The following is a 25,307-nucleotide window of genomic DNA, read 5'->3' as shown; positions in this document are numbered from 1 at the left end:
TTCCTTTGTATGAAATGAGGATAACAAAACCTACTTCATCAGTTGAGAAAATTAAACAAGATAATGGCAGAAAACGGTCTGGCAGTGCCTAGCACATAGAGCACAATCAATGAGAACTATTAAAACTTAGTGTGTCACAAGAGTTTGAAAACACAATTTAAAAATTACATTTTGGCCGCGCTTTCCCGCTCCCGCAGCAGCAGCCATCTGCGTCGCTGTCGCCTCCGCCACCTCCTCCGCCACCGCACGCCCCTCGGAGTCCCTCGCCCCACCATGCCCAACATCGTGCTGTTTAGCGGCAGTTCGCACCAGGACCTGTCCCAGCGTGTGGTGGATCGCCTGGGCCTGGAGCTGGGCAATATGGTCACCAAGAAGTTCAGCAACCAGGAGACCAGCATGGAGACTGGTGAAAGTGTGAGAGGGGAAGATGTCTACATCATCCAGAGCGGCTGTGGGGAAATTAACGACAACCTGATGGAGCTCCTCGTCATGATCAATGCCTGCAAGATTGCGTCATCATCCAGGGTGACTGCCGTGATCCTGTGTTTCCCATATGCCCGACAAGATAAAAAAGACGAGTCGTGCTCCAATTTCTGCAAAACTTGTGGCCAATATGCTGTCGGTGGCTGGGGCGGATCACATCATCACCATGGACCTGCATGCCTCTCAGATACAGGGATTCTTTGATATTCCTGTGGATAATTTGTATGCGGAGCCCGCAGTCCTGCAGTGGATCCGGGAAAACATTGCGGAGTGGAAGAACTGTATCATTGTTTCACCTGACGCAGGGGGAGCCAAAAGGGTCACGTCAATTGCAGACAGGTTGAATGTGGAATTTGCCTTGATCCACAAGGAGAGGAAGAAGGCGAATGAAGTGGACCGGATGGTCCTGGTGGGCGTCGTGAAGGACCGCATGGCCATCCTCGTGGATGACATGGCTGACACCTGCGGCACCATCTGCCACGCTGCAGACAAGCTGTCAGCCGGAGCCACCAAAGTTTATGCTATCCTTACCCATGGGATCTTCTCCGGACCAGCTATTTCCAGAATAAATAATGCCGCCTTTGAGGCTGTTGTTGTCACAAACACAATTCCGCAAGAGGACAAAATGAAACACTGCACCAAGATTGAGGTCGTTGACATTTCCATGATCTTGGCCGAAGCAATCCGAAGGACACACAATGGGGAATCTGTGTCCTACCTGTCCAGCCATGTCCCGCTATAAATCCAGAATGTGAAGTGTCCAGCAAGCCTACTCTGACTTGTTTTTGTTTTCTGGATTTTTAGCTGTAGGACTCAGCAATGATAGTTTAATCACTGGCAAAAGCTTCAGATCTTTGTATATGCTAAGATTTATTGTTTCCCCTCCTAAAGCTCAAGATCATTTCTTCCTGGTTTTGGGGAAAAGGGTGGTGGTTATTTGGTCTTTAAGTGAACTGTCTTAAATGAGAAATGTTTTTGTCATTTTGACGTTTAACAGGTACAGGTGACCTCTTTCTTTGTTCTTTCAGTACTTTGAGGCAACAACTTTCAAGTATAAAATTTCATTGTGGAAGTCATAGTTTATATATTTCGAGGTTGCCAAAGGTGACTTCAGATTAAAGCCTTCTGTGTAAATATATACTGATAATGCCTATGGACATTTGGGTAAAACCCTGTATAGAATTAAGTAGGCTTTTACTTTGGAGTGAACCTTGGAAAATTTATAATTATAATACCATGGATTTTGAATTTTTCTTTTTTTTTTTTTTTTGATAACTCAGTTTCAGATAAACCATCTTGGTTACTGAGCTTTAAAAAATAAAAATTATATTTTATGATAAAGGAAAATGTTGGAACAGTATTTATGTATTTCTGATTACTTTTTCTTTTTTTCTTTTTTTTTGAGACGGAGTTTCGCTCTTGTTACCCAGGCTGGAGTGCAATGGCGCGATCTCGGCTCACCGCAACCTCCGCCTCCTGGGTTCAGGCAATTCTCCTGCCTCAGCCTCCTGAGTAGCTGGGATTACAGGCACGTGCCACTGTGCCCAGCTAATTTTTTGTATTTTTAGTAGAGACGGGGTTTCACCATGTTGACCAGGATGGTCTCGATCTCTTGACCTCGTGATCCACCCGCCTCAGCCTCCCAAAGTGCTGGGATTACAGGCATGAGCCACCGTGCCCGGCTCTGATTACATTTTTTAATCTGAGTTTCAAGGAAAAATTTTGTTTCACCTAAACTATTATTTGATGTTTCATGGTCTCAATTTTTTTTTTTTTTAAAGACAGGGTTTCACCATATTGGTCAGGCTGGTCTTGAACTCCCGACCTCAGGTGATCCGCCCGCCTTGGCCTCCAAAGTGCTTGGATTACAAGCGTGAGCCACCACGCCCGGCCTCGTGGTCTCAAATTTTTTAAAACAATTTGTGAAAATGTACAACAGTGCTTTAACTTGTACTCTGATACCCCTGAGCCAGGAGCCTTGATTTATTCATCTTTGTGTCCTCAAAATTTCAGACAGTGCCTGGTACATAGTAATCTGTCATTAAGTGTTTATTAAATGTTAACATGGCAGTGGTGGAGGGGAACTCCTTGAAATAAACTTCAGCTATATGCCCAGGTGGGAAAGTACTTGAGTCATCCTGGTGTTAGATGTGGAAGAAAAGAGAGCAAGCATGAATGCAGTCAACTAATTGTTCAACAAAATGCTTAATGCCTCAGGTTTCACCATTGTATCATGTGCTTTAGATACATAAGTGGAAGCCCAGTCCCCTCCTCAAAGAACCTGCAGTCTGGTTGATAAACCACAACACTACATGATCCTGCTGTATATGATACTACTGTATACAGTACAGGGACATGTTTATTATCAAGAGATATTCAACAAGAGAGTAAGCCCCAGAACGGTACTAAATGGAAAACTTTTCAAAGCTTATAAAATAAGTTCCTTTGTAACCTGCATATAGGGACAAACCCAAATTTCCACCAGGAAACATGCAAAAGGCCCATCTGATTAAAGGTAGCCAATTATATTATCTAGTCATCAGCATAAAACTTAATAACAAGAGGAAGAATAGCTTATATTAATTTGATAATGATAGAGCAAGACCCTACCTCAGAAAAAAAAAAAAATAGAAAAAAAAATTGGATAGGAAATGTTAACTATCCTTGAATGCTTGAATATCAATACTTTGCCAGGCCCATTTCTTCTGATCTGGATGATGTAATGTTTTCACAAAATTGGAGGGAGAATTTCTATTTTTAAAAGCATGTATACACATACACACACAATGAATTCAAAAGTCTATAAAAGTGTTAGGAGTTGTTATTTCTGAGTAATGTGACTGGGTGGTTTTTATTTTCTTCCATTTGCTTCTCTATATTTTCAGATTCCCAACAATGGACATGTTTTTCTTTTTCTTTTTTTCTTTTTTTTTTTTTTTGAGAGAAGTCTTGCTCTGTCACCCAGGTTGCAGTGCAGTGGCACAATCTTGCTCACTGCAACCTCCACCTCCCGGGTTCAAGCAGTTCTTCTGCCTCAGCCTTCCAAGTTGCTGAGATTATAGGTGCCCACCACCACACACGGCTAATTTTTGTATTTTTAGTAGAGATGAGGTTTCACCATGTTAGCCAGGCTGGTCTCAAACTCCCGACCTTCAGTGATCCACCTGTCTTGGCCTCCCAAAGTGTTAGGATTATAGGCGTGAGTCACCATGCCCTGCCGACATGTATACTTACAAGGAAAAAAAAAGGAATATGGTTTTTAAAAACTACTGTTGCTGGGCAGGGTGGCTCACGCCTGTAATCCTAGCACTTTGGGAGGTCAAGGCGGGTGGATCACAAGGTCAGGAGTTCAAGACCAGCCTGGCCAAGATGGTGAAACCTCGTCTCTACTAAAAGTACAAAAATTAGCTGGGTGTGATGGCAGGTGCCTATAATCCCAGCTACTCGGGAGGCTGAGGCACAGAACTGCTTGAACTCAGGAGGTGGAGGTTACATGGAGCCAAGATCGTGCCACTGTACTCCAGCCTGGGCAATAGAGCGAGACTCTGTCTCAAAAATATGGGAAACAAAAACATTGTGAGAGAAGGCTCTCAAGATATTTACACCTGAAAGTGATTTCATAATTCTAAAGCTGGAAAGAATAAAACAGATGTTATTTCATTTATAAATTAAAAAACTGAAGATCGGGGTAACTGATTCACGTTCAAATAGCTGTTAAGTGACTAGAGCACAGAGTACCAAACAAGAGTATCAAAGTGGAGCCATGAAGGTACTGGCTTCTAAAAGGAAGAAGCAGAGTAAAGATACCTGTGGCTGACAGCAGCCCAAAGCTGAGAATTTGATGAGAAATGTGCCCTGCCCCATCCTACTTTGAAAACATATGGAAAGCTATTATTTAATTTTGTTAGGACCCTTGCTAATAGGGCGGCTGGCCTTTAGCAGGTAGACCCTCTTAAACCCATCCACCCTGTTGGCATTTACCTACATACTTATCTTTTTCACTCTTCCCTGAAACCCTCCAATGGCTATCCAAAACGAGGCCTAGAAAGCCCTCCAAGATGTAATACATCTTGCCTTGTTCTAGCCAATGCTTTCCTCACAGTCATAATCCCAGCAACAAGAGCTACTCATAGTTCCCCATACTTAGACCATGTTGTTTCATCAGCTTTTCTGTGCCTTTGCCTGGATGCCCATTCCCAGTTTCCTGTTTCTTTTACCTACTTAATTAACACTCAGTCATCGTGTCTAAAAAGATTTCCCTGAACCCCACTCCCATTCCAGGGCTGGGTGCCCTTGCTCAGTATTCACAAATCATTGTACTTAGTCATTCCCATGGGCATAGGTTTATTTGTCCACTTATTTCACTAGATTCTGAGCTCCTGAGTACAGAGACTGGGCACTGCTTATTAACCCAAAACATATTGCCTGGGACATTGTAGGTATACAACGTATTCTGATGGAATGTACTATTACTTATGCAACTTAATATGAATGGAGCCCGTTTCATCTTGGTTATGCTACAACTCAGTTACTCAAATGCAAAGAAGACGGAAATTTTCCCCCCAGTTGTGTCTGTCTATAACACTAGCCCCCCAAATCAAAACTTCTCGCCTTCCATAATCTAGCACTGAAAGTCCTTCCCTGCCTCCTTGGGTTAACTGAAATCTGGCTCTCTGAAAAATCCACCTTCTGCAGGTTTGTCACACAGATGTTGCCCATTCCCTGAAATTCCACATATCCCAGTTGGTGACGGCATCCTCTTTTCCTCAAATCCATTTCCAAAGCATTACTCCATTTTCATGTAAAAGCTCTCGTTCCTTTGAAGATAAGGGGTAATGTCACCCTATACCCCTCCTCCCAACCTCCACCATTTACTGATATTTTCGAATCGGGTTCGTCTTCCTCACAACAATCCTGGCTTTTCACTGTAGGAGAATTCATCACCCATGAGTACCACCCATATACCCACTGCTTTGACTACTGCAGCTGAAACGACCTTTGTCCCAACAGAGAAAGGTCATACCCCACACTTGCATCCTCCCCAGTTGCTCCATTCTTGAAATCTCAAATTCAGACACCCCTCATGGACTTTCAGTCCCTTGCCTCCACATTCTCTGTTATCAACCCCATCTCTACGTCAATCCCTAGGCAGTCTAGACTCCATGGACCATTACTCCAATCACTTTTGCCAGAGTCTATTAACAGAATGCTAAGTGTTAATACAGGAAATCACTCAATTGCTCCACCTGTAGCCACTACAAATTTCTCGTTACCTTACCATCTGCAAGATAATCATAGTTTCTCCCTCACAAAAATGTTATGCTATCTAAAACTAAAATCTACGAGCAGTGGCATGCACCTGTAGTCCTAGCTACTTAGGAGGTTGAGACAAGAGGATCACTTGAACCGAGTTCAAGACCAGCCTGGGCAACACAGCCTATTAAAAAAAAAAGGTCTAAGGAACAGTGGCTCACACCTGTAACTAAGCATTTTGGGAGTCTGAGATGGGAGGATGGCTTGAGCCCCGGAGTTCCAGACCAGCCTGGGCAGCATAGTGGAACCCAATCCCTACAAAACACACACACACACAAGCAAGCTGGGTATGGTAGCACATACCTGTAGTTCCAACTACTCAGGAGGCTGAAGTGAGAGGATCACTTGGTTGTGGGAGATCAAGGCTGCAGTGAGCCATGACTGCACCACTGCACACCAGCCTGAGCAACAGTGCAAGACCTTATCAATCTGTCAATCAATTTTTGCTTTTTTTTCTGAGAAGGAGTCTCACTCTGCCACCCAGGCTGCAAGTGCATTGGCTTGATCCCTGCTCACTGCAACCTCTGCCTCCCGGGTTCAAACTATTCTTCTGTCTCAGCCTCCCAAGTAGCTGGGATTATAGGCACCTGCCACCACACCCAGCTAATTTCTGTATTTTTAGTAGAAGGGTTTCACCATGTTGGCCAGGTTGGTCTCAAACTCCTGACCTCAGGTGATCCGCCTGCCTTGGCCTCTCAAAGTGCTGGGATTACAGGTGTGAGCCACTAGGCCCGGCCTAATAACTAAACTTACAAACAAAAAAAATGAATAAATAAAGCTAAAATCTCCAGTTGTGTGCTTGATCCCATTTATTCCTTCTCCTGGAACTTCATGTTGCCCTCCCTCCTTTATGGCTTCTTCCTACCATATTTGAACATGATCAAATACTCCACCTCCCATACATATGCAGAAAATCCTTGCCAGAATTTCATATCCTTTCTTATGGCTCCAGCTTTTGCTTATTCTTCCCTATTCACAATCAAATTTCAGAATGAGATCTTCATGTTTGTCTTCCCACTTCATCTCCCGTTTCCTACTGAACCCACTGCTAAATAGCTTCTAGTCTCAACACTCAATACTATGGTTGCACCCTATAAAGTTTTTTCCCAAATCCGATGGGCATTTCCAGCTCCTCCTGTTTCCTCTGAAAGCCACACACTCCTGGGCTATCTTCCTCATCTCTTCTCGATGGAGTCCTCTTTCTTCTGCTATGAATTAAATACATTGGTAGCCCTCTGGCTTCCCTCCTCAGTCCTCTGCTCTTAGCATACTTGGATAATCTCATCTACTAACTACAATCATCATTTTCTGGTCTATCATTCCCAAACTTATATCTCTAGAACAAATACCTCTCCTGAGCTTCAGACTTACAAATCCAATTGTCTACTGTTTATTCCCTTTTACATATTTCATAGGCTACTTAATATTAAAATAATATCTAACCCTGAACTAATCCTATTCCCGTCCCCTCTTCATATAACTTTTCTTGCTCTTCCTCCTAGTACCCTATCTCAGTGACAAAATCTATGTTTTTAGCTGGACTTGGTGGCATGCACCTATAGTCTCAGCTACTAGAGTTGCTGAGGTGGGAGGATCACTTGAGCCTAGGAGGTTGAGGTTGCTGTGAGCCTGGATTGAGCCACTGCACTCTAGCTGGGGCAACAGAGACCTCATCTTAAAAAAAAAAAATCTAGGTTTTATTGTTTCCCTCTCACCCTCTAATCACTGAGTCCTAACAATTCTATCTCCTAAAAACCTCTGAAACTATTCATGTTTCTCAGTGTCCACTGTCACTGTTTAGTACAGTGGGTAAGAGTGCTCGTTCAGAAGCTAGACAGTTTTCTGGGTTCAAATCCTCACTTACCTCACATTATCCAGCTGCATGATTCTGGACAAGTAACAACCTCTCAAGTGCCTCAGTTCTCATCCCTCAAAATATGTGACTTAGCATTAGTTCAGATCACCAGCATCTCTACCATAGATTACTCCTATGGCATCTTAAGAGGTCTCCAGGCCTCCAGTATGGCTTTTCTCCAACCGAGTCTCCTAAGTGTGGCCAGCAATCTTTCTAAAATGCAAATCGAATCATGTTATTCCTTACTTTAAGACCTTAAATTATTACCCACTGTCTTCAAGAAAAGCTTTAAGCTCCTTAACAACGCACATATGGCCTTTAAAATCTGTCCCTGTTAAATACTAAACCGGTCTCTCTCTTACTGCTCTTCTCTATCACATGGAAACCTCAGGACTTACCAGGCTATTCTTTGCATATGCTGTTCTCTCTGCCTGCAAGCCCTCTCTCTTCTAAACTCTTCCCACCTGTGCATACAGTTGGCTAGCTCAATGGATACTGTTTTATTTCTCTATTGGGTGTTCCATTTTTTTTTTTTGAGTCTCGCTCTGTTGCCCAGGCTGGAGTGCAATAGCACAATTATGGCTTGCTGCAGCCTCTGCCTCCCAGGTTCAAACGATTCTCCTGCCTCAGCCTCTCAAGTAGCTGGGATTACAGGCACATGGCACCATGCCCAGCTCATTTTTGCATCTTTAGCATAGATGGGGTTTCACATTGTTGGCCAGGCTGGTCTCAAACCCCTGACCTCAGGTGATCCACCCACCTCGGCCTCCCAAAGTGCCAGGATTACAGTTATGAGCCACGTGCCCAGCCAGGTGTCACTTGGCCTTCCTGCCTCCTAAATCACGCCAAGTAGGTCCTTAGCATCCTATACCTACCACTATCTTAGCTTTTATTTGTTAGTCTGTAATAATTGACTCTAAGTTCCTTGAGGATAGTGATTATGCCTTATTCACAACTATACTCGCCAGTGGTTAGCACAGTGATGCACACATAGTAGAAATTCAATAAATATCTGTGGAATAAATTAATCAGTATGTACTGTGTGTACAACCTTTTAATTAACTGTATCTAGACTAAAATGATACACCTAACTAACCACGTCACCAGTCTACACAGCCCTTTAATGTACAAAGGAATTTATTTTTATCACATAACCTGTAGAAGAAATGATCTGAATAAAAATACATTACATTTTGTAAAATGCAAGTAATCTTATGTAAGATCAGCTTGACTGCCAAGTTTTATTTTGTTTATTTGTTTTGAGACACAGTCTCACTCCATTGCCCAGGCTGGAGTACAGTGGCACGATCTCGGCTCACTGAAACCTCCACCTCCTAGGTTCAAGCAATTCTCCTGCCTCAGCCTCCCGAATAGCTGGGATTATAGGTGTGTGCCACCACATCAGGCTAATTTTTTTATTTTAGTAGAGCTGGAGTTTCACCATGTTGGCCAGGCTGGTTTCAAACTCCCAACCTCTAGTGATCCGCCCACTGCAGCCTCCCAAAGTGCTGGGATTACAGCCACACCCAGCCTGACTGCCAAGTTTTTAAAGAAATTTTTAAGATTACATTGAGAAAATTCTTAACACATAAGTGAAAAGAGACAATAAAAGGAGGTTTTTTTTATTCAAAGGTATAACTGGATAAGTAGATTTGTTTACAACCATTCTTGTGAAATACTTTTTAAAAAAATACGACCAACTTCTTTGCAAATAGCAGACACATACCTCAACTATGATGACCTAATTTTTGGTGGATAATGTACATGATTAGGCAGAAATAGGCAAGCTCACACTGGTAGATTAACTATCAAATACTCAGTCAAAACTCCGTTTGTGGCCCCCACTTCTTGATCGATTTCTATTCCCACTTCGTCTTCTACCATCTTGTCGGCTTCCTGATCGACTCCCTTGTCGACTCTGTCTACCTGACCGGCCGCCAGATCGACCACCTGACCGGCCTGACCGGCCCGACCGGCCACTTGACCAGCCACTCCTCTGTCTGGAATTAGAAGATGTGTTTCCATCATAATATTCTTCAATTTCAGGTAATTTGGCTGGCACTGAAAGTATCCAGTCGGAATCATGCCACTCTGCCTGTTAGGGGAATTTACAGGATTAATATAAATGCAAAATAGAAACCATAAGCAAACACGTAAGTACAGAAGACACCTTTTTCATATCTATTAGCTAAAGGTCATCTATCTGTTAAAGTGGAACAAAAATGAAAACCAAAAAATAAGTGAAAATACGTTCAATTTTCGAGATCATAAATTCATAATCAGTTTATACATTCTAAAACAGCACTATCTGGTATCTCAGCACAAAGCAGATACACTATTAATAAGTAGAGTGCAAAAAAAATAAGTAAAAATTAAAAATAAAAATGAGTACATTGTTTTCAGTAGGTACACTGACAAGCAAAAAGTAAAAGAGCCCATGATAGAGATTAAATATAAATCAACACCAGCCAAAGACTAAAAAATGTAGCCACTGGAAACACTTTGGTATTGAGTAAACAAGTGAAGATATACAAATCAGTAACCCATAAGAGCATCACTATTTTATATCTTGCTCCACTAACTATTCCTTATTGTGATCATGAGTTGCCAAGGAAAGTTGTTATTGGCCAGATGCAGTGGCTCACGCCTATAATCTCAGCACTTTGGGAGGCCAAGGTGGGTGGATCACTTGAGGTCAGGAGTTCGAGACCTGCCTGGCCAATGTGGTGAAACCCCAACTCTACTAGACATACAAAAATTAGCTGGACGTGGTGGTGGGGGCCTGTAATCCCAGCTACTCGGTAGGCTGAGGCAGGAGAATTGCTTGAGCCTGGGAGGCAGAGGTCGCAGTGAGCCGAGATCATGCCACTGCACTCCAGCCTGGGTGACAGAATGAGACTCTGTCTCAAGAAAAAAAAGTTGTTATTAAGCTACCCTGTTGCTCAGGTTATCTTTCTTTCCAATACCAGTACTTTTTGGGAAAAGACAAACGAACATACCACTGGTGGGTTTGGTAATATATAATCAAAGTAAAAAAACTGCATAAACCTTTTGGCCAAGCAATCTCATTTAAAAACTCATCTTAAAGAGATAAATATAGCAATGCATAAAGAATTTCATATGGCAATGCAGAAAGAATTTGCGTGCCGGGTGCTGTGGCTCATGGCTGTAATCCCAGCACTTTGGGAGGCTGAGGCGGGTGGATCACAAGGTCCAGAGATCGAGACCATCCTGGTCAACATGGTGAAACCCCGTCTCTACTAAAAATACAAAAAATTAGCTGGGCATGGTGGTGCATGCCTGTAATCCCAGCTATTCAGGAGGCTGAGGCAGGAGAATTGCCTGAACCCAGGAGGCGGAGGTTGCGGTAAGCCGAGATTGCGCCATTGCACTCCAGACTGGGTAACAAAGGTGAAACTCCGTCTCAAAAAAAAAAAAAAAAAAGAATTTGCTATGCCAATGCTTAGGGCAGAATTAACAATAGAAATAATCTAATTTCAGAAAACAGGAGATTGGTTAAGAAAACCAGCCACCCAAATGGCCAAATGCTAGGGAGTCATTAAAAATAAGTAACTGGGGTGACGGATTCAAGATGGCCAATTAGGAGCAGCTCAGGATTGCAGCTCCCAGCAAAAGCACGGAGGGTGAGTGGACACTGCATTTCCAGACGGATTTTTATTGCCCACAGACCAGGAGATTCCCAGGCGGAGGAGCCCCACGGGTTGCCAGCACGGCTGTTTTGGCCAGACGCAGCTGTTTTGGCTGGCGCTGTGGTTCTCCGCACAAAATACGCAGGTCCCGGCGCCATTTTACCTGGTGATTGGAGCTCCTGGGAGACAGAGTCGCCCATTCAACTGATAAAAAAGGGGACTGAAACAGGGAGCCAGGACAGGAGATTCCCGAGGAAAAAAGCCCCACAAATTTCAGCGTGGTTACGGCACAGTGGGTCGCTGCACGGGAAATCACACAGATCCTGGCGCCTTTTCAATAGGCGACTGGAACATCTGGGGAGACAGAGTCACCCATTCAACTTAAAAAAAAAAGGGGGGGCTCTGAGGCAGGGAGCCAGGTGAATAAGTAACTGGGCCAGGTGTGGTGGCTCACACCTGTAATCCCAGGACTTTGGGAGGCCGAGGCTGGGGGATCACCTGAGGCTGGGAGTTTGAGACCAGCCTGACCAACATGGTGAAACCCCATCCCTACTAAAAAATACAAAATTAGCCAGGCGTGGTGGCACATGCCTGTAATGCCCACTACTTGGGAGGCTGAGGCAAGAGAATCACTTGAACCTGGGAGGCGGAAGTTGAGGTGAGCTGAGATCGCCTCATTGTACTCCATCCAGCTTGGGCAACAAGAGCAAACTCCGTCTCAAAAAATAAATAAATAAAATAAGTAACTGGGGCTGGATGCAATGGCTCATGCCTATGAACCCAGTACTTTGGGAGGCTGAGGTGGAAGGATCACTTGAGGCCAAGAGTTTGAGATCAGCCTGGGCAACATAGCAAGACCTCATCTCTATTTAAAAACATTAAAAGGAACTGTTATTGACCTCTGAATTTTTAAAAAGACTTCAAAAGCAAAATACTCTTTCTTGTTTCAAAGCATGTATATAAGTATGTAGAGATATAATAGACAAATTCTTCATTATGGGAATTCAGTAGACAACTTCTTTTTTCAACAGATAAAACACCAGGATTTCTTTTTTTAACAGAGAGAGGGAGGAGGAAGAATATAGATTAAAAGAAAGGTAAACATCAAATTACGGTGTATGAGCTTTATGGACCTTATATTTTAAAAATTTAGGGAACAAATGGAAAAGTTTAAACAAAATTAGATGATATTAAGGAATTACTATTTTGGGAGAGTTTAATTATGGTATTATGATAATGTCTTTTTTAAAGTCGTTAATATTTAGAAATATGAAAATATTTATGGTTGAAATGATAAAATACCTAGAATTTATTTCAAAACAACACAGGAAAGTAGGTAAGTAGATGAACACAGAAATGAAACAAAACTGGCTATAAATTGATAATTGTTGAAACTAAGTGTTGGGTACATGGGGATTCATTATACAAGTCCATCATCTAAAAAATATTTGAGGCCAGGCACGGTGGCTCACACCTGTAATCCCAGCACTTTGGGAGGCCGAGGCGGGTGGATCACGAGGTCAAGAGATTGAGACTATCCTGGCCAACATGGTGAAACCCCGTCTCTACTAAAAATACAAAAAAGAGCCGGGCATGGTGGCACGTGCCTGTGGTCCCAGCTACTCAGGAGGCTGAGGCAGGGGAATAGCTTGAACCTGGGAGGCAGAGGTTGCAGTGAGCCGAGATTGTGCCAATGCACTCTAGCTTGGCAACAGAGCAAGATGCCATCTGAATCAATCAATCGATTTTAATTTTGAGACAGACTGGATATTTTATATTAAGGAATTCTTCAATGACTTAGGCATGATAATGACACTGTGACTATGTTTCCCAAAATATCCCAATCTAAATTTAGAGAATGTACTCAACTATTTAACAGATAAAAATTTAAAAATACCTGTAACCTTTCTGACTCAGTTGTAGGAACATCAAAGCAAACACCCTAAAAGCAAAATAAAAACATTTTAAATTAGATGCATATGTGGTTTTTTTTTGTTTTACTAATAATGCACGCACAGTGGCTGCTTAATGTATTTTCTAAATTTAAAAAGTAAACACTGTATCTAATAAGAATTTACAACTACTACTAAGAATCTAGAGTATTCTCCAGAAGAGTTTGTGTAGACAGTGTATGTTGTGCCATGCCCCTTGTAAAATGATCCTTCTAATAAATTTATTTTAAAATTTAATGACAAAGTTTCATTTACAAAGAGCTGCAGCGGGCCAGGCGAGGTAGCTCATGCCTATAATCCCAGCACTTTGGGAGGCCAATGCGGACAGATTGTTTGAGTCCAGGAATTTAACCAAGACCAGCCTGGGCAACATGAAGAAACCCTGTCTCTATTAAAAAAAAAAACAAAAACAAAATTCAGCCAAGTGTGGTGGTGCATGACTGTAGTCCCAGCTACTTGGGAGGTTGAGATGGGAGGATCACTTGACCCTGGATGGTGAAGGTGGCAGTGAGCTGAGGTTATGCCAGCCTGGGTGACAGGGCAAGATCCTATTTAAAAAAAAAAAAACAGCCGGGCACGGTGGCTCACGCCTGTAATCCTAGCACTTTGGGAGGCCGAGGCGGGTGGATCACGAGGTCAAGAGATCGAGACCATCCTGGTTAACATGGTGAAACCCTGTCTCTACTAAAAATACAAAAAAATTAGCTGGGCACGGTGGCGCGTGCCTGTAATCCCAGCTACTCAGGAGGCTGAGGCAGGAGAATTGCCTGAACCCAGGAGGCGGAGGTCGCGGTGAGCCGAGATCGCGCCATTGCACTCCAGCCTGGGTAACAAGAGCGAAACTCCGTCTCAAAAAAAAAAAAAAAAAAATGCAATGTTTATTAGATAATAAGAATGATATAACCCAAGATGTTTCCTCTATGGTCTTGGTTATCAATAAGCTGAAAATTAATTTAATACTCAAGTATAGCAACTAATTTGGCCTACGTATCTTGCTATTTTTTCCCTCCCCTCTACGTTTTTTTCCTGAAAGTGTGTATTTGTCTCATACTTGCCTCAAATCTTTTTTTAAAGTTAATACTAAACTTTGAGAGAGGTGATTATTTGCGATATACAATCTAGTTAATAAATTCCAAGCTAGAATGAACCTATGCAGTAAAGTTAATAACGTGTTGTTTTTCAAAACCATTAGATGAAATCAGTCACAAGATTACAGTTTTAATTTTGCTATATAAATGTATTAAAATATTTATTTAATTCATATCATTAACTCATTAACAACCAAGAGTAGGCCACTTAAAAACCAAACTGCATGTTCTCAAAATTATAGAGCTGTTTACTGCAATAATAAGTTACTTAGTCTTAGAGAATGAACACACACGCTAGGTGCAGTGGCTCAAGCCTGTAATCCCAGCACTTTGAGAGACTGAGGCAGGTGAATCCCTTGAGCTCAGGAGCTCAAGACCAGCCTGGGTAACACGGCAAAATCCTGTCTTTACCAAAAATAATAATAATACGGGCTGGGTGCAATGGCTCATGCCTGTAATCTGAGCACTTTGAGAGGCCAAGGTGGGAGGATCACCTGAGGCCAGGAGTTCAACACCAATCTGGCCAACATGGTGAAACCCCATTCCCCTATTAAAAAAAAAAGGTGGCGGGCACCTGTAATCTCAGCTACTCAGGAGGCTGAGGCAGGAGAATTGTTTGAACCTGGGAGGCAAGAGGTTGCAGTGAACCGAGATTGTGCCATTGCACTCCAGCCTGAGTGACAAGAGTGAAACTCCGTCTCAAAATATAATAATAGGCCGGATGCGGTGGCTCGTGCCTGTAATCCCAGCACTTTGGGGGGCCAGGCGGGTGGATCACGAGGTCAGGAGTTTGAGACCAGCCTGGCCGACATGGTGAAATCCCATCTCTACTAAAAATACAAAAAATTAGCCAGGCATGGTGGCACGTGCCTGTAATCCCAGCTACTCAGGAGGCTGAAGTAGGAGAATCACTTGAACCTGGGAGGTGGAAGTTGTAGTGAGCCAAGATTGCGCCACTACATTCCAGCCTGGGCAACAGTGCGAGACTCCGTTTCAAAAGTAATAATAATAATGATGATAGTAATAATACAAAAAGGACAGGTGCAGTGGCTCACTCCTATAATCTCAGCACTTTGGGAGTCCAAGGCAGGAGGATCGCTTGAGCCTGGGCAAACAGACCCCATCACATAAAGTAGTAAATAAATAAAATGTAAAAAATAAAAAGAGAGCCGGGCGCGGTAGCTCACACCTGTAATCCCAGCAGTTTGGGAGGCCGAGGCAGGTGGATCAGAGGTCAAGAGATCGAGACGGTCCTGGTCAACATGGTGAAACCCCGTCTCTACTAAAAATACAAAAAATTAGCTGGGCATGGTGGCGCGTGCCTGTAATCCCAAATACTCAGGAGGCTGAGGCAGGAGAATTGCCTGAACCCAGGAGGCGGAGGTTGTGGTGAGCCGAGATCGCACCATTGCACTCCAGCCTGGGTAACAAGAGTGAAACAAAGTCTCAAAAAATAAATAAATAAATAAATAAATAAATAAATAAAGAATAAACACATGTATACAACCACATACGCTATGTGGCAGAAACTTAGATAACTCGGGTATTAGATAGTCAAACTGAACAGAATGACTTACAGCTCTGGAGGAATGAGTTACGTAAATAATGCCCCAAATTAACAACTGGAAACAAACTAACACAGAGAAAGCAGTATTATTCATGCCATTAGGCTTCAAAAAGAGAAAGAACAAAATTTGCTAGTGTTTATAAACATTTGGGGTAGTTGATTTAAAAGCTATTTAATTGTCTAGAAAAGCCTACCATATTTCCTTTCAGGAGGCACATTCTGGTGATCTGAGACACTGCATTACTACTCAGCTTTCTGTTAAGTTCTTTCCAAGCACAGCTGACATCCTGTATTTCCTCTAGGCTTTCCAGAGTCATGGTCACAAATCCCTTAAGGAATAAAAATCACATTATATTTGGAAATACATCATCAGTAGCAGTACAATGAAATTCTAACTCTAGAGTCCTTCAAGACTTAATTGTGCATTTCTTATGAGCCAAAAGTATAACACTGCAGCAGCTAAAAAACTTTTTTGAAACTACATTATTAGAAGAATAGTGTTTATAGATAATTGAAAGTACTATTCTATGTATTGCTGTAAAACTATATTTAAAACTAACCATTATGCTTTAAGAGAGAATTAGGAATTAAGCAAACCAGAGCCAAGAAAGACAACAAGGTAGTGAAGAATTAAGGAAATGCTGAAGGAGTCAAAGTCAGCTTGGAATGAAAGCCTTGGCTGGGCTCAGTGGCTCACATCTATAATCCTAGCACTTTGGGAAACCAAGGCAGGTGGGTCACTTGAGCTCAGGAGTTCAAGACCACCCTGGGCAACATGGCGAAACACCATCTCCACAAAAAAAAAAAAACAAAAAAAACCAAAAACTAGCCAGGCATCACCACGTGCCTATAGTCACAGCTACTCGAGAGGCTATGGTGAGAGAATTGCTTGAGCCCAGGAGGCAGAGGTTGCAGTGAGCTGAGATCATGCCACTGCATTCCAGCCTGGATAAAAAAACCAGACCTTGTCTCAAAAAAAAAAATAAAAAAGAAATAAAAAAGAAAAGAAATACAACACAAACGTCTTTAATCTTTTTTTTTTTTTTTTGAGACAGAGTCTTGCTCTGTGACCCAGATTGGAACGCAGTGGCACAATCTCAGCTCACTGTACCCTCAACTTCCTGGACTCGAGGAATTCTCTCACCTCAGCCTCATGAGCACCTGGAACTACAGGTGTGCGCCACCATGCCGGGCTAATTTTTGCATTTTTAGTAGAGAAAGGGTTTCCCAGGTTGGTCTTGAACTTCTGGACTCAAGTGATCTGCCTGCCTCAGCCTCCTAAAGTGCTAGAATTACAGGCATGAGCCACCATGCCTGCCTAATTTCTTTAAACTTTTGGAGGACTGTTACATAAGCAAAAATGTATTTGTTCTGTAACACTTCACTAATAGCAAAAGAATCAACATTAAGAAGATATGGGGATACATTCATCAAACAAATATTTATTAAGTGCTCCCTACGTATGTGCCACAGACTGTACTAGGTGCTAGAGATTCAGCAATAAGTAGTCCTTTCTTTCATGGAAAGTAGATTCTAGTGCATGTGCATGTACATATGCTTGTATGTGGGGTGAGTGGGGGGTACACAGTAAACAAATAAGCAAATATATGGAATGTCATATAGTAATAAGCATCAAAAACAGGAATAAAGCAGGGCTTAGGGAATAAAGAGTACAGGGAGGAGTATGCTATTTTAGAGTGATCAGGAAAGACCTCTCTGGCATGATATTTGAGCAGAGACCAGAATGAAATAAAGGAGGAAGCAACATGGTTATTAGAGGAGAAGAACATTCGAGACAATGAAGGTAGGTGCTAAGGCCCTGTGCAATAGTTAAGTTTATGTCTGAGGAAAACCAAATAGGTTAGGTTGGCTGAAATAAACAAAGGGAGCGGGATAGGGATAAGAGATGATGTCAAGGAGGCAGCAAGAGGAAAAGCCTATAGGATACTCATGATAAAGACTTTGGGTTTTGGTTTAACCCATGAAAGAAATTTCAAGCCACTAACACCCTGTTTCTAATATGTTTAATCAGAGATTAAATGACCCATTTGCCGAAGAGGGATTCTTTATTGGATAAGGGTTGAGACTAAATGACTTCTTAGGTACTTCTTAGCTCTAAATCTCAATATTTTCTAAAGAAATATGTTTTAAATACTGTCTTAAGAAGCATTTGGTGGGTTATTAGGGATATTTGCTCAGTGCTATTAGTAACCCCACAAGTTACTAATTACAGAGAGTAAAATATACCTTTATTATATGGCAGTTTCCATCTTAAACAAATGCTCAAACTAAGCATTACTTGTACTGGAGCAACCTAACATTTTATGCCTCTTCACATGATGCAGTATGAGGTACATATTAGCTATAAAGTACTCTTGCCAAAAACATTTAACCAAAATATAAAAATCAAGCTTTGGCATTACTTCCAGTTTAAAAGAGGATAAAAGTAAAAGTTAAATGATGCTTGAAGAGAAGTTCAGACAAATCCAGAAAGTGAGATATTCTACCAAACAACTGACCTAGACTCTTCACCAAATCAATATCAGAAAAAAATTTAAAGATGAGAAAATAGTTTCAGACTAAAAGAGGCTAAAGAGACATAATACCAAATGTAACATACAAAACTTAATTAGATCCTGAATTTTTAAAAAGATACACACAAATAGGTATATGTATACATATGGATAAACAGAATGGAGTCAAATAAGTCACTTGGAGCAAAACGAGATTTAGCTAAACTATTAACACATATCAGGTAGAAAACATCAAATACTCCAGCTGCATTTATTTCTGCAAGTAAGTCACCTCCAAGTTAACCTGCCCTGCCTTTTTGGTCCCTCCTCCCCATCACAGGGATGTGCTGCCCAAAATTAGTCTGTTCTGTTATTATTTGAAAATCCTGCCAGCAGGCTCTAATCTTATAGATGTCTTCAGGACAAGGCTCGCTCACTCTCTCTCTCCACTCAGACATAACAGAGCTCTTTTTAAAAATTCTCTTCACCAAGAAACTCCCCTCACTTATACTTGAGTAAGTAAAAAAATCACTGAGCTACCTGCACCAATGGTTCTGGTGTGGTATATTTTGACATGTGATACTAACCTGGCAGCAGGCCAGTTCAGATGATGTTACACTTACACAAACCCTCCACACACACAGGCATTTCTTACTTTGCATGCTACTGTGTTAATTGTGCAGAGGCTATTTTTTACTTTACAGGATTCCATGGAAACTTACAAATGAAACATAGGTTTTGGTATACAAGTTTCAGTTAACAAAGGTCTGTACAAAGTAAGCATTTCCTATATTTCTCTCCAAATACCCAGAAAGGCAGACAGACATTTTCGGGATAATGAGAAAAATATGGATACAAACTAAATATTAGATGATGATACAGAACTAGCAGTAATTTTAACAGATAAGATTATCGTATTGTGATTACATAGGAGAATATCCTTATTCTCAGAGGATGCATGTTGAAATATTTAGGGATGATATCACAGTGTTTCAACTTACTTTCAAATGGTTTAGAAAAAAAAATACAGGCCAGGCAAGGTGGCTCACGCCTGTAATCCCAGCACTTTGGGAAGCTGAGGCGGGAGGATCACCTGAGGTCAGGAGTTTGAGACCAGCCTGACCAATATGGTGAAACTTCATCTCTACCAAAAATATAATAACTAGCTAGGTGTGGTGGCATGCGCCTATAGTCCCAGGTACTCAGGAGGCTAAGACAGGAGAATTGCTTGAACCCTGGAGGCGGAGGTGGCAGTGACCCAAGATCACACCACTGCACTCCAGCCTGGGTGATCACAAACTCTGTCTCAAACAAAAACAAAACAAAAAACACAAAGTTACAAAGCAAGAAAGAAGATACTGAATGGTTTCTAAAACAAAGAGATGATAAATGTTTAAGACAATGAATATGCTAATGATCCTGATCTGATCCCTATACATGGTATGTATTGAAACATCACTATGTGCCTTATAAATATGTACGATTATTACATGTCTTTCTTTTTTTTTTTTTTTTGAGATGGAGTTTTGCTCCTGTCGCCCAGGATGTAGTGCAATGGCACGATCTCGGCTCACTGCAAACTCCACCTCCCAGGTCCAAGCAATTCTCCTGCCTCAGCCTCCCGAGTAGCTGGGATTACAGGCATGAGCCACCACACCCAGCTTATTTTTGTAATTTTAGTAGAGTTGGGGATTCGCCATGTTGGCCAGGCTGGTCTTGAATTCCTGACCTCAAATGATCCACCCGCTTTGGCCTCCTAAAGTTCTGGGATTACAGGTGTGAGCCACCCCGCCCGGCAGTACATGTCATATTTTTTTAAAAACTGGAAATTAAGAGCTAAAAAAGGATATAAAGCAAATAATGCACAATTTTGACAGCTGAGTCTAGGTGGATGGTATGTGGTTACTGCCTTATTCTTTCAGTTTTTCTGTGGGTTTGAAATATCTCTGGAAGAGGTGATTGTCAAAAAAGGAGAATAAGGAGATCAGTTTCTCATAGAGCAAAGCAGTTTTTTTTTTTTTTGCACAAGAAACACAGTAATTCACTATACAATATTTACTATGGTTCAACGTTAACCTTTTCCCACTTGCAGACAATTCACAGATTTCTACCTTATCAGAGGTGATCAAAGATCGTGGTTCAAAGCTTGATGCACCAGAAATGTGGGCTAAGGCTGCAGCCAGTGCATCCACTGCCCCTTTCTCTTCTATCAGTCTCTGAGCTGATGGTCGGAAAAAATCAACAGCAGCATAAGAAACGGAAGCCAGAGACCTATGGTTTAAAAACAGTATTCTTGGTCAAGATGCAGGGAAAAAATAAAAGAAGATAAATGGGAAAAAGAAAGAGTAACTTTTTCTTTTCTTTTCTTCTCTTTTTTGAGACAGAGCCTTGCTCTGTCACCCAGTCTGGAGTGCACTGGCACAATCTTGGCTCACTGCAGCCTCAACCTCCCAAACTCAAGCGATCCTCCCACCTCAGCCTTCCAAGTAGCTGGAACTACAGGTACATGCACCACCACGCCTGGCTAATCTTTGTATTTTTTGTACAAACAAGGTTTCACCATGTTAGCCAACCTAGTCTCAAACTCCTAAGCTCAAGCGATCCTCCCACCTCAGCCTTCCAAGTAGCTGGAACTACAGGTGCATGCACCACCACGCCTGGCTAATCTTTGTATTTTTTGTACAAACAAGGTTTCACCATGTTAGCCAAGCTAGTCTCAAACTCTTAAGCTCAAGCAATCTGCCCACATCAGCCTTCCAAAGTGCTGGAATTACAGGCATGCACCACAGTGCCCGGCTAAAACATTTTTATATTTTAACATAACTAAATGTCTGCTGGTAAAACTGGTGATTAAAATTTTCTGCTATTTGAACTAGGAGAGCTTATAGATGAATAGCCTAATACAAAAGAAACAAGTATTCAGCAAGTTCAGAAAGCATACCTGATGGCATCCATGCTTTTAGATTTAACTAAATCCATTGTAGAAGGAACACCTACACGTTTAAAAGTAATTCCCTGAAAATGAAAGAGTTACATTAAAGAAAAATGGAAGTCTTCAAAATTAATTCCTAAATATATTAATAGTTTGTTGAATTTCTATTTCTTGGACTTAAAGATTTCATAGCCCTAGTAGATTAAAAGATCTGTTTTATCCTTTTTTTTTTTTTTTTTGAGACAGAGTCTTGCTCTGTCGCCCAGGTTGGAGTGCAATGAAGCAATCTTGGCTCACTGCAACCTCCACCTCCTGGGCTCAAGCGATTCTCCTGCCCCAGCCACCCTAGTAACTGGGATTACAGGCGCCTGCCACCATGCCCAGCTAGTTTTTGTATTTTTAGTAGAGATGGGGTTTCACCATGTTGGGCAGGCTAGACTCAAACTCCTGACCTCAAGTATCCACCTGCCTCAGCCTCCCAAAGTGCTGGGATTACAGGCGTCAACCACTGCACCCAGCCAAGATCTGTTTTTTCCTAATAAATCATCAATTACAAATTTCAGAAAAATAATTTTTTGAAATGCCCCTTAGTTGCAATCATGGAATTTCACTTGCAAAACAAGTCTGATTCAAAAAAAAAAAAAAAAGATGTTTAAATCTATCAGCTTTTTTCCTCCTTATTACACTATCTCATTTTACAAAGTATATGAAATAGCATATAAAAACACATATAAAAATAGGAAAAATATGAAATACCACAAAAAAAATCCAGACCACAGAAAATGTAGTTTCTTTAGAAACTGTCCATTGTATCATTACTTAAAAGAATGTTAACTATTATACCAAGACGATCTTAGAGCCACCCATTTACAATGCTGGACTAAGAAGTACTGAAATCACAATGCACTTCTGATTTTAGTATGAAGAGAGAAATTCAAGGAAAAGATGAGAAAGTCAGCTCCACTGTCTTCACAATAAAAGCTGTACTGAAGTCTTGAAGCTAATATAAATTTAGATCTCTGCAGGCTTCACATCCAAATACAGCTTAAACTGAGAAAAGTTATAAAGACCTACTTGTGAGAATAAACGTAAAAAGAGCTCTCTTCTAAAGCACCATTTAGACAATAAGCCTGAAATAATTTAACTCTACTTACTGCTTTTTGCTCCACATATCTTAGTTGACCTCTTTCTCTTGGTTGATAAAAACATATACAAATCCCTGTCCGTCCAGCTCTACCTGTGCGTCCAGAGCGATGGATATAGGACTCAACATCCTAAAGATTGTAAGAGGTAATACTTTTTAAAAATCTGGCAAGTTCCAGTCATTCCAGAATCCAAATAATAATGTTAATAATAGTAATAATATATTTATTTCAATCCTATTGCTCTTTTCAACATTCCAAGCAATTTATATGTGTGGATTTTGAGGTAAAGGCGATAAGATTTAAAACCTTTTAATCTACTTCATCTTTTTTAAAAAATAAAAATCAGTTCCCTATGAGAAGAAATTAAAATAATAGTAATAATAATAATAATCTACTTCATCCCAGGTTTCTTTAAATGGCAACTTTTTATAATTCTGTCTGATTTTGTTGCTCCATCCTTCAAATCCAAACAATAAACTTAATCATCTGCAAAGGTATCATAATCTGATCAATTTAATACCACACTAACAAAAAATGGCTAAGAGCAAGAAGAGATGACATATTTTTCACATCCCAAGCAATAAACTGTAAATTAAATGGGAATTTATAAAATTGCTCTTATCTTCCCCAAATCAAATCCCATTTCCTACCTGAGGAGGAGAACTTTGAATAACCAGGTCAACTTCAGGAATGTCCAAACCACGGGCAGCCACATTGGTTGCCACCAAAACTTTAAAACTACCTTCTCTGAAGCCTTTTAGTGTAATTTCTCTTTGTGACTGTGCAATGTCCCCATGTAAACACTGGGCATTCTATTTGAGAAAGAGGGAGAAAATTAAGTGTACAGCTCATACTTACTTGCAACTGATAGCACTGCAATACCATCTAGTCTGTGCTCCTTTTGCATGTTTTTAAATCTTACTTTCTGAAAATATTTAACATAAAATGTAAAAGCTTCCCTAATACTAGCCACTTAGAAATAATTCACTGCTAAGAGTGTGGTAATATTCTGTCAGATTTTTTTTTTTTTTTGAGATGGAGTTTCGCTCTTGTTGCCCAGGCTAGAGTGCAATGGCTTGATCTTGGCTCACCACAACCTCTGCCTCCTGGGTTCAAGCAATTATCCTGCCTCAGTCTCCCAAGTATCTGGGATTACAGGCATGTGCCTACCACGCCCAAATAATTTTGTATTTTTAGTAGAGATGGGGTTTCTCCATGTTGGTCAGGCTAGTCTCAAACTCCTGACCTCAGGTGATCTGCCCATCTTGGCTTCCCAAAGTGCTAGGATTACAGTCATGAGCCACCACGCCAAGCATAGACTTTTTTTTGGTTTTGTTTTTTTGAGGCAGACTTTCATTCTTATTGCCCAGGCAGAAGTGCAATGGCACAATCTCAGCTCACTACACCCTCCACCTCTCAGGTTCAAGCAATTCTCCTGTCTCAGCCTCCTGAGTAGCTGGGATTACATGTGTCCACCACCATGTCCAGCTAATTTTTGTATTTTTAGTAGAAACAGGGTTTCACCGTGTTGAGCTGGCTTGTCTTGAACTCCGGTGAGCCCTGGCCTTGGCCTCCCTAAGTGCTGGGATTACAGGTGTGCAGCACCACATCTGGCCACTATTTTTTTTTTAAATACACATATACACAGTGTCTTGAACTCAGGTGAGCCCTGGCCTTGGCCTCCCTAAGTGCTGGGATTACAGGTGTGCAACACCACATCTGGCCACTATTTTTTTTTAAATACACACATACACACACACTCTCACACTACTCACATTACACTCGCATATATTATGACTTTATATATTTATTTATAAAATGGGATCAAATTATGTAGGTAGGGTTTTGTAATCTACTTTATAAATTTCCTGTATCTTAGCTATCCATATTTATAGGTAAAATGCTACTTAATTTTTTAGAACTGTATATAATTTATTCATATGGATGCAGCTGCATCTATTTTAGCGAAATCCTACCAATTAACATTTAGGCTGTATTCAAATTTTCACCTTAGAAACAATAATGCAATGAACAACTTTTTACTTATATCTCTGGATGACTCAGTATCTGTGTATTTCAGTAGGATATATATCTAGAAGTTGAATTATGGGTCAAAATTATGAACACATAGCACTTTAATAGAAACTGTATTATAAAAAAAGTTGTGTACCTTTTATTCTTCAATACTCTATGAGTATTTATTTCATCACACCCCACCCACCTTGTACATTATAAATCATTGTAATCTTTGTGAATTTAATAGGAAAAAATAATTTCCCAATGATGTTTTAATTTACATGTCTGTAATTTTTCGTGACGTTGAACCTATTTATATTGGGTTCATCTTGATCTAGGTTGCAAATTTCCTGGTACTATAAATACACTTCCTAGTATTCTTGATCACTATATTAAAGTCAAAAATTTCATTAACAATGATCAGGCCGCGCATAGTGGCTCATGCCTGTAATCCCAGAATTTTGGGAGGTTGAGGTGGGTGGATCACTTGGAAGTCAGGAATTCAAGACCAGCATGGCCAGCATGGTGAAACCTTATCTCTACTAAAAATGCAAAGATTAGCCAGGTGTGGTGGTGCATGCCTGTAATCCCAGGTACTCGAGAGGCTGAGGCAGGAGAATCACTTGAACCTGGGAGAAGAAGGTTGCAGTGAGCTGAAATCACTCCACTGCACTCCAGCCTGGAAAACAGAGCAAGACTCCATATCAAAAAAAAAAAAAAAGTTTTTAACAATAATTTAACACCAACAGTATCTCAGCCTTGGTATCTAAATAGCTTAATGCATACATGAATG

The 25,307-nt window shown here is 41.1% G+C and overlaps 1 protein-coding gene and 1 pseudogene across 6 annotated transcripts in view; one reads left to right on the top strand and one right to left on the bottom strand.

Moving 5' to 3' along the window:
* The first annotated feature begins 273 nt into the window (after positions 1-273).
* LOC105716698 (ribose-phosphate pyrophosphokinase 2-like) lies at positions 274-1,867 on the top strand (annotated as a pseudogene).
* A 7,377-nt stretch (positions 1,868-9,244) lies between these two features.
* Positions 9,245-25,307, bottom strand: part of DDX50 (DExD-box helicase 50) — a 46,809-nt gene continuing 30,746 nt past the window's right edge. For 5 of the 6 annotated variants that reach the window (XM_064374211.1, XM_064374214.1, XM_064374216.1 and 2 more), the window contains 7 exons: positions 23,149-23,310; positions 22,508-22,627; positions 21,363-21,436; positions 20,533-20,692; positions 16,103-16,237; positions 13,199-13,243; positions 9,245-9,746 (listed from right to left, as the gene is read on the bottom strand). In XM_064374211.1, the coding sequence (XP_064230281.1) occupies positions 9,468-9,746; positions 13,199-13,243; positions 16,103-16,237; positions 20,533-20,692; positions 21,363-21,436; positions 22,508-22,627; positions 23,149-23,310 (975 nt within the window). In that variant the 3' untranslated portion in view covers positions 9,245-9,467. The remainder of the gene's footprint in view (positions 9,747-13,198; positions 13,244-16,102; positions 16,238-20,532; positions 20,693-21,362; positions 21,437-22,507; positions 22,628-23,148; positions 23,311-25,307) is intronic. The other variant, XM_064374212.1, reaches the window with a different exon arrangement.

The sequence above is a fragment of the Aotus nancymaae genome, unplaced genomic scaffold, assembly GCF_030222135.1.
Source record: "Aotus nancymaae isolate 86718 unplaced genomic scaffold, 86718_ANA_hifiasm-v0.15.2.pri h1tg000010l, whole genome shotgun sequence".
Classification (NCBI taxonomy): Eukaryota; Metazoa; Chordata; class Mammalia; order Primates; family Aotidae; genus Aotus; species Aotus nancymaae.
This window is presented reverse-complemented; position numbering and strand designations above follow the sequence as displayed.